General features: G+C 41.5%; 1 protein-coding gene and 1 long non-coding RNA gene across 3 annotated transcripts in view; one reads left to right on the plus strand and one right to left on the minus strand.

Moving 5' to 3' along the window:
* The window catches only part of PLEKHM3 (pleckstrin homology domain containing M3), a 173,992-nt gene extending 158,383 nt beyond the window's left edge, over window positions 1–15,609 (plus strand). Inside the window, exon 8 of one of the 2 annotated variants that reach the window (XM_036920283.2) lies at window positions 14,241–15,609. In XM_036920283.2, the coding sequence (XP_036776178.2) occupies window positions 14,241–14,418 (178 nt within the window). In that variant the 3' untranslated portion in view covers window positions 14,419–15,609. The remainder of the gene's footprint in view (window positions 1–14,240) is intronic. The other variant, XM_057503640.1, reaches the window with a different exon arrangement.
* Window positions 1–21,189, minus strand: part of LOC118929821 (uncharacterized) — a 114,253-nt gene that overhangs the window by 74,273 nt on the left and 18,791 nt on the right. The gene's annotated exons all lie outside the window — the stretch shown is intronic.

The raw sequence follows: 21,189 nt of genomic DNA on the forward strand, positions 1-21,189 counted from the left end.
CCTGTGTTGGTGAATGGTTCCAAAGCAAACACTGTCAGTGCACCTAATTAGCAGGTTTGTGGGCTGTGCTTGGCAGGCTTGTTACATCCTGTCCAACAATAGAGAACAACAGCCTTGGTTAGATTGGGTTTAAGGGAGGGAACAGTTTCCCCCAGTGCATTTACACTTTTTTAATGATATTTCCTTTCTGTGGCTTTTCTTGGGAAGCAGCCACTCAGTGAATACTGTAACGAGGTGTGGAATCCTCAGAGCGGCTAGAGGAAATTTGGGCTCCTCTTCATAGATACCGTTGGCTTCTGTCTGCTTAATTGCTCTTCTCTCTCTGGTATGGGAGAGGAGCATGTTGAGGAACTTTCTCCATGGTCCTCTAACACTGATGATGGAGGACAACACTCCTGCCTCTGTTCTAGAATCATAGACTAACAGAGATGGAAGGGACTCTGGAGACTATTTAGACATTTTGGGAGTAGAAAAACTGAAGCCCAGAGAGCCCCCAGATTTTGTGAGTGGCAGAAGCAGGGTGGTGCCTTTCCAAGATGGAATTCAACTCTTTTAGGCTATGTGACTGGCTGCTCTTAAATGTATTTATTGTTCAGTGAAGGTTTTCCTTGATAAAAACTTGAGTACAATGCTAGTTTTTTTCTGGCTTTTAAACTTTGGTCAAAGAGTAACTTGGTAAATAACATTTCACCTTGGCCTGGTGGCTTCTATATTCACATGTCAAAATGTTTCAGAATGTCTGCTAATATAGATGAGACTTTTGTGGAACCCGTAGGGCTGACCTGACCCTTTATGCCATTAAGCCACTTGATAAATACAGTCCATTTATAAACACAATCCTAGCTGGTGAGGCCACCATTGTTTTTTGAAGCCATTTGGTCACTTGAATAGATGGCTGTCATCTCCACCTAGAAACATTACTTACCAAGCTTCTAGTTAGGCATCTGGTTAATGTTGTGTTAGTCATCTTATCCCTAAGCATTTCAGACAACATAATTTTTTGTTGATTGGAGGTAGAAATGTTCATCATTGTTTAGCTCATATTTTAACTTTCCAACTATAAAATTAATTGATGTTCATTATAGAAAATGTGAAAAGTACACAAAAGTATAAAGAAAAAGTTCTCCATACAGATATATGTATATGTATTTTTAATAAAATGGAGATCATATTGAATATATAATTTTATATCCAGCTTTTTTATAACATCATATCAGGCCTGGAAAATAATCATATTTAATTTATAAACTTTTATTGGTGGGCACTTTTACAGGAAAAAAGTTTTAATTGACCCTAAAATAATTAAGATCCTTTTAATAAGTAGAGGCAAGCTAGTCTACAGAAAGATCACTGGGCTAGGAATACAGAAATCTAAATGTCATTCCTAACTGCTGCTGTGTGACCTTTGACAAGCCACCCTGAACCCCCATCACCACCATTTACCTACCAAGCATATGGCACTGTTTTCAGCTCTTATTGACAAAGAGGTAAGAGCTTGACTTCAGCTCCATTGCTTAGCATTCTGTATTAGTCTGTTTGATAGTTCGTCATGATAAGTTCAGTGACGTTTGATTGATTTTTATACAATTCACCCAAAAGGATAAGATACAAATTGAAATTGTGATTCAGTCCACCATTCTGAAATAATGTTAAGTTCCAGGAGGAAATGGACTGTTTCTGTTTTGCTCACTGCTCCATCGTACCCAACTAGAACAGCACATAGCAAATGCTCAATGAATAATTCATGAATGAATGAAGAGTTTGCTTTACTTTATGTTTTTCAAATCTGTACTTCTTAACATATTTTCTTTTATTTTAGTAACTTAATTTCAGGGAAATTGCCTACTTGAAGGTAGACATTACCAAGTTACGTGACTTTATTTAGAGTGATAGCTAACATTCTGTTAGGGGCAGATATGAGACTTTAATGTCAAAAACTTGAGCTTTGCTAAACTACTCAGATAATTTAATTTTTAAAATATCTTTTAAGTCATTTTTTAGTGTGTGCCTTTTTCCTTCCCCATGAGACTGTAAATAAGTAACCTGAATACACAATAGGGAAGAGAAAGAGTGTTTATCTTTCCATACAAAAAAATATTTACTTTTCAGACTGAGCAGTATGTTCTGAAATGAGCTGTTATATGCTTTAGAATTACAAAAAGTTCACTAATATCTCAGTCTTGTCAGTATATGTTTTGGATATTTTTAGACCTTTTTGATCCAACTAATTATGAGAGTACAGATTGCAATATCTTGTTAAAGTTGTCTTTAAAAATCCTTTCTGCTTTTATTTCAGCATCTAATGTACATTATCCTATCTTTATTAAACCCCTTCAGTATTCTGAATATTAAACCACTCAGTGCTGTATCAGGAAACATCTACATATGCTATCTATAGCTACCATTAATGATCATCTGCTCAGTTCCTGAAGCTTTCAAAGCACTTAAAAGAGATAAAGGCACAGTCCATAAATGCTCACACTCTGTATAAAAGTTGCTATTTGAACTGAATTATATCAGAGCATAGAACTTTTGTAGAGTCAGAGGGGAGCTTAGCAATCATCTGTCCATCACTCCCACCACCTGCAACACATACCCTTTCCCCACTCTAAGCCCACCCCCTGGAGACCAGCATCCCTTCCCAGTTCCCTCCCACTTCCCACCCCTGTAGCTAGTGGGAGATTCAGACTTTTGAATTCCAGTGTAATACCCTTTCTGCCTCACCCTGTTGGCACAGCACTAGCTTCAAATTCGAGGGACCCACAAACCAGTTTGGAAGGCTAAAGACTACAACTTCTCTTTAACTAGTCTCACTTACTTCCGGTGTTGGCTGGGGTGTGGGGGTTGGGGAGAGGACACACCAAAAATAGTGGGAAGAGTTTTGTACTCTATTGATGAGAAGACAGGAAAAGATAGCATTTTAAAAATAGTAATTCATGTGAAAAACAGAAATGTGGGAATTTCCTTTTATGAAACGAATAACCCAATAGCTTTGCAAATGATGAACCAGAGGCTGATTCAAAGATTGCACTAGAATTAATGGAAGCCACTAACTTGAACTGATTTACCTTCAACTGAAAGATCTACTTTGGCTTGAGAGTTGAGAGGCTGAAGTATCTTAAAACACTTTTTTAAGAAAAGAGCTAACACTATTTTTCCTAGAAAGAGAATCCTTGATGGTAGAAAGGAAATTTAAAAGACCTAGCTGGAAATTAGCTAATATAAGTAATTTGAAAGAAAGATTTCAGAATTGAAAATGAAAAGAGACAAGCAAATTTTCCTTGGCAGAGGGGAAGGCATGGGGGATAGTGAGGCATGAGGTGACCTAAGGGAAGAACATGGTTTTCCTGAAATGCCTAAAAAAGGTACCGGCCAAGGGATTTAGAGACAGAAATAATGTGAATGTCAAAGCAGCAAATAAGAAAGATGACTCTTCCCTTCCTCCAGCCTTCCCAAGAACATATTTAAGGTACACTGTTTTAAAAAGACCTAATCAGGGGAACCCTAATACCTAGGAAGTACCTAAGAGGAGTACCCAACCCTTCCTCTCCCCACTTAACCTCATTCACCCAAGAGTTTCTTACCCAGTTTTTCTCCCTAAGGGGTATAGAGAGCTTGTCTAGGCCACCACCCAGAGACAATGAATGAGAAAAGGCTCAATTATTAGTTAGCATAGCACACTGCTAACCAAACCTAAGCTCAAGGCTCCCATTGGCTTCCTCCCATTGTTGCATTTGAGAGTTTTCCTTTGCTGATATAATACCATCTAGGTTTCTCCACCCTGTTCTTGTTTTAGGAATATATATGTTAAAAGAAACAAAACTTTCAATGACTTCTGTCTTCCATGTCTGTTTTTTGCTTATATACGGAGTATGACTATTTTTATTACTGTGATTATCAGTTCCATCCAACTTCTACTAATATGCAAAGTGGAAACAAAAGTTCCAAATAATGTTCTCACTGAATGAAGGGGCTACTACAATATGCATTTTTGTTCATGTCTTTTTCTCCCATTCAATGTTAATATATCCCAGGTTTTAAGCATTATTGCAATATTTTTTCAATATGTGCTTGGTTCATACAAAGTAGGATAATTTTAATCACTGAGAGTTTTTAACAACATTATACATTATTAAACATTAAATCATGTTGCCTAATTTTACAAACATGTAAATAATCAGTCTATTAGGTTAACCCACCAAAACTGTACAGTATCTTTATCACTATATAAAGATGGAAAAAAAAAACTGAGATTGTCAGAAAGACAACTGTGCAAAGCCAGGATTAATCCTTGACCACCTGAGATGTTTATACAGGTGCATTTCATTTAAATAAACCACATAAACAAAAGTACAATATAAATTTTGTAAATCAGCTGATTGATTATATACCTTCTAAACTTATTTTTATTTAGCATAAAGATGGGCAGCAGTAAACTTTCCTAATATATTCAATATAGAATTTACTTCTAAAGTTGTTTATATGAGAGGAAACTGTTATTACCAGATATAAAAATGTATTATAAAGTACACAGGATATACCATTTGCGACAACATGGATGGAGCTAGAGGGTATTATGCTCAGTGAAATAAGCCAGGCAGAGAAAGACAAGTATCAAATGATTTCACTCATCTGTGGCAAAGCAAAAACTAAAGGAACAAAACAGCAGCAGACTCACAGAACCCAAGAATGGACTAACAGTTACCAAAGGGAAAGGAACTGAGGAGGATGGGTGGGAAGGGAGGAATAAGGGGCATTACAGTTAGCACACTTAATGTAGCGGGGGGCACAGGGAAGGCAGTATAGCACAGAGAAGACAAGTAGTAACTGTATAGCATCTTACTACGCTGATGGACAGTGACTGTAATGGGGTCTGCAGTGGGGACTTGATAATGGAGGGAATCTAGTAACCACAATGTTTCTCATGTAATTGTATATTAATTGATACACAAGAATTGATAATAAAATTTAAAAAAAAATTTTTTTTTAAAGTACACAGGATAGTCCTGCCATAGGAACAGACAGATCAAGGGAACACAATTTCAGAAAGTATGCAGTTAGACTCAGGTAATACGGGAATTTGGTACATGATAATGGGGCACAGCAAATTAGTAAAACAAAAGGTAGATCATTCCATAAAAGGAACTGGGAACTAGCTACTTGGAGAAAAAAATAATGTGAGATTTCACCAAAATACTTACATCAAGTTAAATTCCAGATGGGTCAAATATTTTAATGTAAAGAAAAACAAAACCCATAAAGTACTAGAAGAAAATATGGGTGGATATTTTTATATCTTAAATTAGGGAAGGTCTTTATAAGCTTGACGCAAACACAGAAGAGGCGGAAGCAAAATGCATTTAAATACATAAAAAGAGGATAAATGCTTAAAATTCTGTAGATAAAGGCAAATGTAAACAGGAAACTTGGAGAAATATTTTCAACATGTGACAAAGCATTAATTACTTGAACATAGAAAAAATCTTTAAAAAGTCAGTAAATAAAAATCACTAGATAATTAGCAAAGGACATGAACCAATTTACTGAAAACATAAGCAGATGGCCAATAAATACATGAACAACTCCACATTACTTGTAATTAAAGAAAGCAAAATAAAATGAGGTTCTTACCTATTGGCTATGGGAAGATATTAATAGGTATGAAATGTAAAGTCCTATATGACACATTAATTAATATCACTTCCTATTCTTATTTTGCAAAATCCATATTTTTGTTCTAAATATTTACCACAGCCTTAATATATTAGACAGCTCTGCTGTCTTTGGAAGTGATGGGCCTAGAGTATTTTTCAAACTGTTATGTTCACCAGAATTCTCTGGAGGGCTTATTAAACACAAGTTCTCACCTTAGAGATTAAGATTCAGTAAGTCTGGAGTGGGACCCAATAATTTGCATTCTTAACAAATTATCTGGTGATGCTGTTTTGGCAGCCCAGGGACCACACTTTGAGAAACACTGGCCTAGAACTCTTTGAATACCAGAAAACTTCTGTAATTTCATCTTGTAAGAAAACTGTATTGGTGAGAGAAGACAAATAGGGCAACAGTCTTAAGTAATGGCAAAACACTTTGGGTCTTTTATTTGAATGCCTTTCTCCTTCTAAATTTATCACTAACTTATTCCTAAGCAACTAATCATGCTGTTCACAAAATAAGATATAGTTTACCTTCAGAACATTTTTACATTTTTCTAATGCACCTGTGTTTGAAAATGTCTTTTATATTGACTCCATTAAGTATACATCTTAGTACTTGGAGGAACTGAAATGTAATATGTTAAATAGAAGTAAATGCCATTCAGAGTCTTAGATACCTGCCATCCTTATGAATTATTATTTCTTTTAAAGAGGCTTATTTAAAAAACTTGACAGTTAAATTTTTTGGTTTTATATAAAAAGGTAGGCTGGTGAATCAATGGAAACCCATATATAAACCAAGCTTTTTTTTACTTTGCCTTAGCCTAATGATATTCTTGTATTTACTGCCTTTGTATTCGATGTTACAACATATTTCTAAACATCTCTTGAGCTCTTAGATGTTTTGGACTACATTAGAATTTTTTACAGAAAACCATTGCTCTTATTTATTTATGGTTCTCTAATGGTTACAATCATAATGTATTCTAGCTTTGTCCAGAAATTGTTGAAAAATTTTAAATCCTCCTACAGTTCCTTTAGCTTCTCTAATATTAAACAAGGTTTTCCTAAAGTAATCCCAAGAAGAGATGGACATTTATTTGTTGAGAGCTATATTAACTGCCAGGTGAACCATAAAAATAAACTTAGAAGTATCAGAAATACAGTTTTTCCCTATCCTCCAAAAAACTATGTCATTCTGGTCAAACCTGTAATGATTTTATATACATACATAGAGTATTACTAAGAAGTTCTGTCACCATCCACAAATTAGCAAGAAATTAATTAAACATTTGCATTAAAGATAACCATAAATTACTGTCCCCAGTAGGGTAGCAAAATTAACAAATGAATTAATTAACCCTTGTTTACATTCTATTTCAAAGCCAAGATTTTAAGTAAAACTTTTGTCAAAGGTATTAGCTGAGCTTGGTTTACAAACTAAAAGTGCAAGACCTGTGAAAGCCAAATGCTTTGTGGGCTACAATCAGGGGAAACCCTTCCTTAATTAACTCTGAAGATTAAAAGGTAAATAAAAAGACCATTGCAGGGCATACCAATTGTTCTTCTGAGAGAGTCTTACCAGGTATTTCAGGATATGTTAAATAACTTAAAGGACCATGTGGCTGCTAACTGGGAAAGGGGCCAGATTTCAAGTCAGAAAACTGGAATCAAATCCAGAGTTGATCATCCACTTACTGGTTTTGGGACCAGGTAAACCAGCAGTTATTTTGTTACTTCATTTCACTGTATTTATTTACTGACCTACTGGCTTATAAGAAATGGGAAAACAAATTGTACTGAACTCAGAGAACTGTTATAAGGATAATTTACAGAAAAGCAGGGCCCAAGGGCCATACAGATGTGCCAATTTAATATCTAATATTGATCTGACTGTATTTGCATTTACCATTCAGAACTATTCACAAAGCAGCACATACACATCGAAATCTGCCAGACATTTGGCCAAAAGAGCTGGATCTTTTCCAGTTTCATTCAGTTCCAGTCAGATCATACTGTCACCTTTTTAGTCTCCTACCTCCACACCCCCAGCCAGAAAAAGAAAAAATATTCACAATGGGCAATCCCAAATATGACAGGCCCAAATATAGTCCATTTCTTGCTCTGAGAAGAATGGTGACAGTTCTGAAGCCAGGGTTTCTAGACCCTCTGCTGTCTTCCTCTCCATCCCACCTGTTCCCCCTGGGGCAACAGAGAGGGGCCTCTGGAGAGTGTGGGTTTCTGGTAGTCCCAGCGCAGGCTTCACTGGAGGTGACTGTGAAACGCGGCTCTCCCCAGCCATCCACATCAGCCACAATCAGTTTCTTAACTGAAACTGTGTGTAATGGTCCTTTTTTAGCCCTCCTATTCCCCACAAAAGAGTGAGTCTGCTAGTCCTTGGTTAAATTATATTTATTTTACCTTAGCATGTTTAGTAACATGTTGTGTGTATTCTTCTAAGCAGCATACACATGTATGTAAGTACATACATAACACATACACACACATAGGCTTACAATAAATATGATACTGGCAGGTCTCCTATTTAAGCAAATTATAAGTTGCTTGCTTACATTTATTTACTTAGACAATAACAGAAGAAAACAACCCAAAACATTAAAATAACCAGGCCCCAATAACTACCTTCTTGAGCTAAGAGATTTAAATGATCATCTTGGTTTCTTGGAAAAAGCCAATAATAATAGCTATTGGCCCTATGGGACGCCTTACATAGCAGCCGTACACCAAACCACACTCGTGTGCCTGATAACAGGCACTGATTTCTGCACCCCACCCTGTTCTCTGTGGGCTCTACAGAGGGAAAATCAGCCACAGCTCTGCCCTGCTCTGCAGGCCTGTCCTTCCGCTTGTCAGAGAGCCAACCAAACTCAAGACTGAATTTCAGTCCTAGTGAAGTATCTGAGGTCATTGCCAGAGCCAAAAATAAAAATGCAGCAGGAGAAGAACCCAGCATGAACAAGAGCAGAAGCATTTCAATGCCCCTGACTTGGGCCAGGGGACTTTAGCAGCTTCCTGTGACCTCCCTGTGTGTAGCTAGCGTCTGGACGGGCGCAGACAGAGTCATCGAGCCTGGCTCTAATTGGTCTCACATCATCAGCATTCCAGAACAGGAAACTGTCTGCAGCCAGGAATTCTTGCTTCTTTGCCATAATATTTGAGAAGCGAACCTTTTCCCCTGCACATATTTAGTTCTGTTAGTTTATAGCAGGTTCGTTTTCTTGGTTTTGATAGCTATAATAAGAACCTCATGTCTGTCTAATCTCTTGGCAGTTGACTATTACATTCTAGGTTTTGAACCTCTCCCTCATTCACTGTAGGTCATTAAGCTAATTTTTAGGTCAAAGTCTGTACATAGTATAGAGTCTCATTTGATGGTGCCTTTACTAAGACACAGAATGAGATTTGTGTTGCCCCAAAATGGTGGAGATATTCCCCTGTCCCTACCCAAGGAAGGGGACTAGCTTGCTAGGATGCACACAGATAATTAGTGTCATTACCTGCTACAGCTTTCGCAGAAGTAGAACTCAGGTATCTCCTTCCTCATCATCAGGTCCTACGGTGAATCAGGAGCTAGTATGTACATGGTTCATGCCGGTATGGCTGTCCCAATGGTTAAAACACAAAAATATTTCCATATAGGGCAGTAAACGACTGCTGCCTCTACCCAGCCCCCACCTTTCCCCCAATAAAACCCCCACAACACTTAAAAACTCTGAGTTTTTTTCTTGGGAAGATGGGGTTCTGATGAAGGTTGGGAGAAAGCTTAGAAGGAATCATTAATGTTTAATTGAAATTTTCTAGATAGGGGCAGAGTTAGCTCCTTTTGGCCAAAGTCCTGATAATCAAAGCTATATATACTATATAAGCTATTTCATAGTTTGTTTAATCACTGCAAATAAATAAAATTTGAAGTAATGCTGTTCACTTTAAGGCTCATCTCAGTCAGTGCCAGCTTGTCAGTTTGAGATTTTCTGAAGACAGGCCCGCAAGACTACATTCCCACTCATTCATCTACAGACCTGAGGGCAAGAAGATTTGGAAATAGAAGGATAAAACCCAGAATAGCCTTTTCCCTTCTGCACAAAGCCTGGAGGTTGGAAGGAACTTTAAATACTGTCTAATCCAACCTTCTCTTTTACTTCTATGGAGAGGGAGGTCCAGAGAGGAAGTAAAAGGTCCCTGTGACGCTAGTGCCTACCTGAGCCAAGAACTTGGGGTTCCTCCCTCTAGTTAGAGCTCTCCCCTCTGCAGTATGTGGCCTCATTGATACTGTACTGGTCTCCTTCTCATTCTAGAAGTTGTTGGGACCTAACTGCTTTACAGTTACCTAAAACCCATTTATTCTATGGAGTAAATACAAAAGTATTTGGTTTTGACTTGCATTTGGCCTAGATAGGGCCCAAAGGAGCAGAGTGCCATGGAGACACAGCTCAGAGGTTACTGGCCAAAGAGCAAATAAATATGACTGAGAACCATCACCAACGTGGCTTTTGGGGAGAACTGAAAAATCAGAGTGAGTTGATAGAAAGTTAAGGGTTGCTAAGCAATGCGTGGCATTGTGTCATAGTTAGTCACTTCTTAAACAATGTTTTAAGTTAATTGTGGAAGCCACAGGATGGTTAATGCTAGTACATTTCAGCTTTTTTAATCAAATGACATATTATAAATATGCATTTGTGAAAATGATATGAGTTACGCTATGCTGGACCTTGTTGGCTGGCATCAGGATAAGCCACTGGGTGACCCTTGCTGAGCGCTGGGCACCCCTCCTTAAGATGCCTTCTCCAGATAGATTAGATCAGTGGCTCTCAACTGGGATGATCTCGCTCCCTGCCCCCAACCCCCAGGGAACACTGGGACATTTGGCCGTGTCTGGAGACATCATCAGTTGTCACAACTGCGGGGGACAAAGCTGTTGCTACTAGCAGCCAGTGGGTGGAGGCCTGTAATGCCCAGGACAGCCCCCCAAAACAAAGAGTTACCTGGCCCAAAATGTCAGTAGGTTGAGATCCCTGGATTAAGTGAAGCAATGGGAGTTTTCAGGAAAAGAACTGGGAAATCCCTTTGGATGACTTCGGTCAATACCACATACGTGTCCCTGCAGCTGCATTCTCTGTGACACCGGCCAGGAGGAAAGGAGGTCTCTGTTCCCTGTGGCGTACACATAGCAGCAACCAGAAAACAGCGGAATTGCTGGCTGCTGGGACTCAATGACTCATAAATGAATACACTGGCTTTCATTTGGTTTGCCATTCAGGACACCGAAAGGACATTTCTCTCTCGTTATCCGTTGCAATTTTCTGCAAAGATGATTACATTGGTAGATTTGCCTTACATAAAAGACATGTTCCTGAAAAGGTGTGTTTGTTAAATCATATTTAAAATACAGTCAGGAAATTCAGTAAACACTTGAGGAGCCAGTGGATCTTTTTAAAGCGAAAGGTGCTTTTTAATGAAGTCTTCTTCTCAAGTGGAGCATACCTATATATTTCATTGTTTAACGTGTTTTCCTACACATGCCATTTTCATTACATAGCTCCATGACTTTTACACAAGAAACAGTTTTGCTTCCTGCTTCCTTTTCCTGCCCTTAGAAAAAGTCAGGGAAAGTTAACGACAGATTCTCTGAATTTGGGAATGCCATTGATCAGTCTGTCCAGGATACAGTTCAAAAGATGCCTGCTTGGTTACAAATTGTTAGAAAATAGGACTTGGTCAGATTTTGAAATCATTAATTTTTTATCTCAGACTTTTTTTCAGTTACTGACCTTTGACTGGAAAGCAGGTGTACCCGGTCCTTCCACCACTCCATGGGTGTTCGCTGCGCCAGAGAAGTCCAATAGGACTCAGCCTCTTCACTCACGGTGGGGGGGTGCTGGTATCAGCAGAGATAAGGCAGTGGCACTGAAGGAACCCAGCAGTTTTCTCCTTATCAATCTCTGCCCTAGGGCAACATCCCTAGGTGTGTAAGTCACTGACTAACTCAGCAGGGCAAAGGGGGCAGGAAGGAGGAAATTTACCTGATAAAGCTGCCCTTAGTGTTGCTTCAGCTATAGGAGGTTACAGAGGTATGACCCGGTGGGGACAAGGCCACTGCCACTGTGGGGAACCAGCCCAGACAAGAGAGGCACAAAGAGCCCTTCATCCTCCTCCCCTGGAAGGCGGGAGGTGCTGGAGGTGCTGGAGGTGACTCCACCTTGTCGGCTGCCCTGGTCAGGGTAGGACCAAGGAAGAAACAGGCACTGGAGTCACCGTTACCCTCGCCTGCCCTGGCACTTGCTGTTGGAATCGTCCTTCCACATGCACTTCACTTGTTTCGGTCTCACAGAGCCCAGCGAGTAGGCATCACTGTGAGCAGCATTTTACAAATGAGGCCAGAGCACCAAGAAAGTAAATAACTTGCCCAGGATCATGCAAAGAACTTTTCTGATCTGAACACAAGTATTCTGACTTGAAGCCCTACGTTTTCTTCCTGGAGGGTGCACTGCTCTCCCCCCAGAGGACCAGCCTCAGTAGGAGCCTTGGCTGGGCTGCCAGGGGTGTTGGGTTCATCACAACTCTGTCCTCAACCCACTGTGTCCTCGTGAGACAATCAGTAGCCTTGGAGAATCTGTTTTCTCATCTATGAAGTGAGGGGATCGGTCAGGATGTCCGCAGGTGGCCGTGCTGACATGGGCGGAGGCAGGTTGAAATGCAGACTTGTCGAAAGGCAGCAGGCAGCTGCTTACACTGGATGGATTACTAAGCACGCTCCGTGTGCCAGGAACTGTGCTGAACACCTTACCCATAATCCATTTGAGCTTCACGCCACCTCTCTAAGGTGTGTGCTAATGGAAACTCCACTTAGCAGATAATGAAACTGGAGCTCCCAGCTATGAAGTGACTTGCCCCAGGTCACTGTCCTAGACTACTCAGGCTGTCACCAAAACCCCCCAGACTGGGTGGCTGCGGCAACAAATGTTTATTTCTCACAGTTCGGGAGGCTGGAAGCCCTAGATGGAGGTCCAGCCAGACTTGGTTTCTGCTAAGAGCTCTTCCTGACTTGCAGGACGACCTCCTCCTCGCTGCTCTCCTTGCCACCTTCCCTGTGTGTACACGCAGGGCGGCAGGAAGGGCAGCTCTCTGCTATCTCTTCTTACAAGGACACTGATCCTGTCAAGTCAGGCCCCCTCCTTAGGACCTCACTTAACTTTCATTACTTCCTAAAGGCCCTATCTCCAAATTCAGTGACATGGGCTAGGGCTTCAGTGTAGGCGGTTGGGGCCAATTCAGGCTTAGCAGTCATACAGCCAGAAAGTGACTGGAAGGTGGGATTGGAAGTCAGGCCATCTCACTCCACCTGCTCTCCTAACCACCACTATGTTTCCACTGACCCGGAGAGCAGAGCTGGTGAGCAGACTATGGGTGCCATGACGTTTCTGACTTTCCATCTCTCCACCGGTTGACACAGAGCCCTCGGCCCACTGTGTCTCCCCTCCCAAGTCGCTGCCTTCTCTCCAGGGTACAAGGGTGGGTGGCAAGAATTCTTTGTCCAAACTTCCTGAATCCTGAATGCGGCCGGGGATAAGTCAGTGGCAGGCTTGGGAATGGTGCCCCTAAGACCATCCTGTGCCGAGAACTGAAATTCATGATACTATAGCAGCAGAAGGCTGAGCCCTGGTTCCTTCATAGCTGGTCAAGTGCTGGGCCCTCCAGAGATGTTGCTGGTTGAAACAGAATGCAGGTCCAATTAATGCACGTTAGTAAGCCACCTGCTGGAGCAGTATAATGTGCTTGATAGTTACTCATTATTAAAGACTTTGCAGTTAAAAACAAGGCATTTAGACTCCTGTACAGGTTTCCACCAAGCCAAACAACAAACTAGTCATCCACCTGGAATGTCTGCCTTGTATAAATTATATCTGTGTGTTTAAAAAATCCTCCCACTCTTATGCTTTACTATTCCACTTGTGGTACAAAGGTAGACTTACAAAGGGGGGCTGTTGCTCAATTTTAAAAAACTTAGAAAAACAATAGACCATAGGATACCATTCAGAAAATGAAAATGTGTCATTTTACCTTTCCAAACTGTCAAATAAAATCAAGGACTAACAGGGAACCACCTAGCTCATGTGAAATGAAGGGGAAAGCTACGGTTTCATGGCTGTAATGCTGGGGTTGGCTCTGGTGTTTGGAGCGTTTTCAGTTGGCAAAGCACTTCACCCTAGAGTCACTACCCACACCTCTGTCTCGATGGAGAGGAAACTAACACACGGAGTTTCTAGAGCTCTGTCCCTCGTCCCATGACCACAGAGTAGCTGGTTGGCGGTGGCCTCCCCTCCTTAAGAAAGCCGTAAGCCTCTCCCCAGCTAGTTGTAATCAGAAAAAAAGCTTTTCAAGTGAAAATCAACCTTGAGCATTTTGGAAAGGGAAGAGTCCGTTTCTCTGAGTCATTTCTCCTCCCAGCAGTAGGGCAGTCCCAGATGAAATGTGCTCCGAGTGGTACAGAGGCCACTGGACTTCAGGAGTGTGTCTCTTGCTTATTTCAACCTTGCTCATCATATCCATGGTTGGCTTTTGCAGGTGTGAATGCTGTGGAGCTGTTTTCCATTCTGAATGCAAAGAAAAGTCTGTCCCCTGCCCCAGGTGTGTACGCCGAGAGCTGCAGAAGAAGCAGAAGTCTTTCTGGAGGAGGCTGAACATGGACGAGAGCCTGGAGGAGGCTTGCAACCTGTTTGAGCTGTCCTACCAGAACACCTGACTCAGCAGGGGCCCGCTGCCAGGCACGGACCCTCAGTGACCCATCAGCCCCAGTGGCTTCCGAACTAGCCAGGTAGAGCCCTTTGGAAGAGGAGTACACCTCATCTTCAGCTATACATAGATACGTATTTATACACACACACCCCATCCATCCTGTGAATTTGTTCTTTATCAACTGTTGTCTAATAGGTCCACAGAGCCTCTGAGGCTCAGAGGACTGCGAATAGCTGACTTACCCTTAGCCATGAATTTCAGCTGCTTGCTCCCAAGCAAAGAGTTGTTTACACACAATGCTTTATAGGTCAGACTTTTTTTTTTTTGGCTCTGAGGAGTCATTTTATTACCTGGGACACAGGAGGAAGCATTTCTACAGAACAGTGCTTTGGGTTATTTTTGTGTTATTTATTTTTAGCCTTTACGGAGAATGAGGAAACTGAGGCAAGAACCCATCATCATGTTTCATGAGAAAATCTTCAAGACCTGGGGTGACTCCCGCATCCCCCCAGAGCCCGGCGCCACTGGCTACCCCCTTGGTCCCTGCCGCCGCGGCCGGGGTCACCAAGCTCAGCCCAGCGGCTGGGAGACGAGGAGGGCGAGCTCTCTCCAACAGGAAGCATGTGCCCCTAATGCAGGAGGAGAGCTACTTCTGGTTTTGAAGTTAATCTCAGGCTTTTTTCCTCAGAAAAGAAGAGACCTCTGTGACTGATAATGGCATGCTGTCAGTCTTTCTGCTGGTACGAGTCCCAGCGTCCCCTCATGTTGCGACACTCCACCATACTTGCCAAGTTGTAAACGTAGCTCTGTTAAGAGCAGTTTTCCAGGGGTTTCTTGGGTGATATTTATGAGCTACTTTTTTTTTAATGGCCTGAGGAAATTTCCTAGGATTGCCATTAAATACATTGGTTAGTAGACCAGTGGATAGGGTATATAGTACATAGATTCCAAGAGATGGTCTCTGTAATTTCTTTTCACAGACTCTTGTGTAGGCAGTTCCTGCCAGTTCATTTTAAATGCTTTATTTCTTACTGCTCTCCACTGAATTTTCATTTTGACCTTTGTTGATATAACCACTTCTACTTTCGCATTTTTGACATTATTTAAAAAATCAGGGTAACATGGGACTTCAAAATACCAACTTTAGGCCATTAATAAAATACCAAACTTACAAATATAATTAATGAATTAAATCTAATACTGTTTGGATAAATATATATACATACATATATGATTGCCACCTTAAAGGAAAACAGAAAGTGCTAAAATAATATCATAGGAATAAGAAATAGAATGAACTGCTTCGCTGTTTGGCAGGGCAGCATTCTCCCACTGCGGTGCCCTTTGAACCAGCATAGCAGTCACTGTGCCCAACATGGCAGGAGGGACGGCACTGGAAGTCATAGATCCCATTCCTTCCACCTTAACTCTTTCCAGAACAGAAAAATATACTTACATTGAAACAATTCTCAATAGACTCTATAAGAAGATTCTGTGTGTTTCCAATGAGCAGATGCCTTCGATCCCTTCATGGTTTAGTAGTTTCACCGCTAATCAGTGGCTCACAAAGTACACGGGACATTTAACCCCGCCGTTCCTTTCTCCTGTGCTTCACTCCCTATCCTGACACGTGATGTTTCTGCCCATCGGAGACTTGACATCTCAGAATGAGTTTTGCGCAGACTGTTAGATGTAAGCATTTCACCTCTTCAACCAGTGCCAGTTCCTTTGGCCCCAGACCACACATTTCAACTTAATAGCTCAGCACCACGCATGCGTTTATTTTCTGATTATACAGTAGCTGTAACCAAGGCATGAAAACTTGTTAAAAAGCCAGGGCCCCATTCATGAGACACCTTATGGTAACTTTTACTTTTGGGAAAGCAGGTGGACACCATCCCCTTGCCCCCCACCCCAACCCCAGTTACAAAGAATGCTGCACACAAACGAAAAAGGGTGGAATAATCTCAAACCAGCACTTGGCAAACAGGCAAACAAATTTGATCATCTCCTCTTTCCTCCTCCCCTTCATGAAATACAGTATTTATATTTTCCAGCCTTAGAGAAGATAGCAGAACATGATCTTTCACAAGAGAATTATAAACCTGCTTATTATAAAACAGATGTGCTGCGATGGCAAAGTGCCTTTTCCCTCCGCCCCCAGCTCCTTGTCACTGTAGCGTATTTCTTTCTGCCTTCGCTGTAATTAATGGGTCTGTGATTCTGTCAGCGAGGCGGTCCCCAGCCTGCCGCATTTGGAGACCTGGAGCACAGGGCCATCTCTTCCCTGTCTAGCATGTTTGTCCTATGTACGGAATTCCCTGTCCCATCTTGCAGGCAACTAGGGTCAGACCTGCCGAGAGTCACAGTGAAATTCCAGATCCTTGTTCTCACCGGTGTGCACTTTGAGGGCCCTGCTAGATACAGGCTGCCCCTCTGAACTCCTTAGGAGAACTTTCCACCCACATCGTTTTGTGCTTCCTTTCCAAAAGGGAAAAAAATAGATGTGCTATTAGCATCAGCTACCCAGAATTGGAACCGCATTACAGCTGCTGCTGTTCTGTCTCCTTTCTGTGCATCCCTGACAGCCTGGCCGGCTGAACGCAGGCACACACGGCACTCAGCCACTGCCACCAAAACTGAGAGGACAGAGCAGAGCCACTGAGGGCTTGGGGAGGCCACGGATATTCGGGATTGTGATTTTCAGGCCCGAATCCCTTAGAAGCACATGAACGCCCTTACTGTTTTCAACCCTAACAAATTATGTGGTGCACTCGCTGTTAGGTAATTGTTCCACTCCTTAGAAACTGTCGAAACAAAAGCAAATCTGTAGATTACCACCTCCCTGAGACAGAGCTGATACCTGCTCTCCCCTATACTCTGTTTTTCATCCCATATTAAATATCTTGCAAATAAAGCACATGAATAAATGGCCAATTAATCTCCTAGAGCTGGCAGCCAACTCAGGGGAAACTCTTATTCATTTGAAAGGCTCATTCCCTGGTGTATCAATTGAGGAAATCCCTCGTAACAGTGCCAGAAACTCATGTGTGAGACAGTCCAACCCTGGTGAAATGCTGGCATCTAACCCTGCAGTAAAGAAGCCAGTTCCTAAAATAGACCTGAGCGCGCACCACTCTAGAGGCCACAAAGTACTTACAAAGCAGCCAGTTGCGACGGGAGCCATGTTCTCTCCAGGGCTGCCGCTTCCCAAAGTTGAGAGCCCTGCTGCGTGAAAACCACGTAAACCCTTTGCCTCACTGCCCCTTCAGGGGGTTGTTGCTTATTTTCATGTCTGTAGTGGTAAGGGGTAATATTATTAGGAGCTTTAATATCTAATCAGCTGAGAGGTTTCTGATTCTTCTAGACTAAGCCTCCATCAAAAAGGTGGTATCATAGAACCTGGATTCATGATTTCCAACCAACTCGGGCATCCTTCGGATTCCTGCAAAGGGACTATGCCATGAGTTCCTTCTGGCCGCAAGAAGAACTGAGCTGTTTCTATCCCTCCAGCCTTTGCTAAGGGGGAGCGAGTCCCCTCTGCTGGGGTCTGGCCTCTGCTTGTGTGTGGACACACCGAACATTGACTCTGGGTACTTTCTTCTTGGGCCACCTCACAAAGCCTTGGCTTCCAAACCTGTGGGTTTGTTCTCTACCACTGGCCAGAAGAGGCCATCTGTGAATGACTGTATCAGGGTGGGACTAGCACAAAGCCACGCTGAATGCTTTCTGCAAAGAGAGGCATCATCTGAGGAAGCCAAGTGCATTTTTTTCCTGATCAAGGGTAAAGCCAATGCTGCTGTTCCTATGGGCAGAATTATTTACCTCCGCCGATCTGCTGCACTGCATTGAAATAACTGGATTATGAAGTAAATTTTCAACTCCTGATCTTATTAATACTGCCTGGAATCAATACAAGGGTATTTTATTTTTTTACTTCTCTCGGTCAAGAGAGATGCATGCAATTTTCCCCTTTATTTCTTGACTTTTCTGTCTCACTACTTTTCTTATGCTAAGATAATGTGAAAAAGTAGAGAGTTGGAGGCAAGACTGAAAGAAGTGAATGCTTATCTCAGCATGAGCTGAGTCATTACTCTCTTTTCCTTTCCTTGGTACTTGTTGACAGTCGGGCCCTGGGAGCCTCATGTTTGGGGCACCTTGCACTGTTCTTCTAACCCTCAGTCTACTAAAACTAACTCATCTAGGCTGAACTCAGTGACGGGTGGATAAGCCCTGCTAGGTTAATCTAAACAGACAAGTGCTGAATCCTATCCTGTGGGACAGTGTTTCAACAGTCAAATCCCAGCACCCAGCAGACTTCATATTGCAAGACAATTCTAACTTCATTGTATTAAAAAATCTCTGATTCAAGGATTTTTCTTTAGTGTGTTTTGGTGGGTACATGGCTAAGGCAGAATCCAAGCCCTTGTTAAACTCAAGGTAAAACTCAGAAGTGTGGAATGCCCTCCTATGCATACCTGTAGTGTCAGGGGGGTTATTTGAAATGGGTTCCAAATGATCGTGTGATATGGCACTTTCCTCATAAAGTGCCCCCCATGTGATGGAAGGCATTGTTAAACTCAAGTGAAGAAACAACTGCTGTTTCCTTCAGGTTCTTCCCTGTGCAAAGAGAAGCCATCTTGTTAGAAAGGTGTGGAGTGAAGCCAGTTGCCCAGAGTAGAAGATTCAGGCACCTAATAGCAACTCTTAGCACAGCAGAGAGTCCTTCCCACTGGCCGTACAGCTGCAGACCAGCCTCCCTCCCTTCCCCTTGACCTTTCTTGTCTCTAGTCCTGAGCCCTGGCCCCAGTTCAGGCTCCATGGCTAGTGGCCAGCTAGTAGACAGTGGGGGCCTGTGGCTCCTTCTCCATGTTGGCCATCCATTTGTTTCTCTTCCCCGTAGGTGCCTTATAGTACTGCCTAGTGCTTCTATCTATAGTCTGTTGACCCACTTGAAGCCTGCAGGACCCTTTGCCTAAATATGGATCACTTTGTTTCTTCTCTGCTGGCTACTCTTTATACAGAAGTGCTTGGAGCCTACATATTCCATATGCACGTTGAACTTTTCACCTTTGTTTAACCCGGTGCCTTAACCTCATGAGTAAAAGGATTCCTCCTGGAAACACATTTTTAAGTAGAATGGTAGAAACACTGGCTTCTTAGCTCCATTAACGCTTTTACCAGGAAATAAAAAAACACAACCACATAATGTTTCAACTTTGTTTCATCCTGTTTTTTTAATCACTCTGCTCGCTTTCATTAACCAAACTCAGGGGAACGTAATGATGTCACCAAGGCCAACGGGTAGAGAAATTAAACCAGTTATCCGGATTTGAGTCTGTGAAGTCAGTGAACTTAGCCTTTTCAGGTTAAAAGATTACACATGCATAAGGATTTTCTTGTCCTTTACTGTATAAAGGTTTCTTTTTATTTTGCCACCTGTTTTACAAGTGGGAAGTAGGAAACCTCTTAGATAAACTGTGGTAAAAATGTTTCTGTGTGGCACGGGCAGTCCACGGAGCTATTAAATCAGGCTTTCACTGCTAGAGGCCTAGGTTCTGATTTTGATCACCTATCAGAATCTTACTGTGAACAGCCAGTAGCCTACCACAGGAGCTTTAGAGGGAAAACATCTGTCTTTAAGGAAATGGTAAAAGAAGGGAAAGCACTCAGGCTGCAAATGAAGAGTACTGAACGTGGCGATGTGGAGGACCTCCGCACAGCTCTTCTTTTGCTCCTGGGTTAGATCAGAGTCATTTTCCCTTATTCCTGTTCTTGCAGTACAGAAAAAACTAAAATTGGGTTTGGGCTATTATAGCGCTCTATGTTGAGCTATTTGTAGTAGCTCACATGCTAACATATATGTGTTGTATCTCTTTTCTGGATTTTGCTGCCTTTTGTTTTGGCATACTTTATACATATTTTTGTTTACATCATTTAAAAAATATCAGAACTGTGATAATATAAAATGAAGTTGTACTGTTGACAAGATCCCTAGTTTTTATGGTTATCTGTCATATGATTTAAGCACACTAGTTCCTAATGTACAAAGTTATCTCTCTCTCAATAAATGAGGCAGAAAGTACTTTCTCTTCTCATGACAACTTCATTAAAATACTGTCTTTACAGGGGTGGTGTGAGCCCACAGTGAGCCCTGGATGTTAATTCAAAGTCAAGATCTGAGCTTTATTGAAAGTGAGTTCCTAGGAGTTTAAAATATCTAAATATTAATCTTACATATAGATTTTATTTTCTTTCTAAATTCATCAATCTACAATATTCTCATCAGCCCCTCTTATGCTTATGGAAAATGTAAGTGACCCTTGAACAACAAGGGTATTCAGGGCACCAACCCCCTACACAGTCAAAAATCTGCATATAACTTTGACTCCCCCAAAATTTAACTACTAATAACCTGCTGCTGAGCCTTCCCAATGACATAAATGGTCAATTAACACATTTCTCATCTAAAGTGTTTGATATACCGAATTCTTATTAAAATATTAGAATACATTCTATATGTTTAACATACTGTTTATATGCTTAATATAAAGTAAGCTACAGAGATGAGAAAATGTTTTTTCAAGTTGACAGAAATCTCTAAAAAATTTTCCAGTATATTTATTGAAAAAAATCCACATCTAAGTAGACCCATCCCATAATTCAAACCTGTGTTGCTCAAGGGTCAACTGTATAGAGTAGCTTTTTTCTTTTGAAGGCAGATGTGGTGTGAGTACTGTGGGTCCTGCTTGCCAAATCAGGGCCTGATTTTTTGCAG

Source organism: Manis pentadactyla, chromosome 6 (genome assembly GCF_030020395.1).
Source record: "Manis pentadactyla isolate mManPen7 chromosome 6, mManPen7.hap1, whole genome shotgun sequence".
NCBI classification, from domain to species: domain Eukaryota; kingdom Metazoa; phylum Chordata; class Mammalia; order Pholidota; family Manidae; genus Manis; species Manis pentadactyla.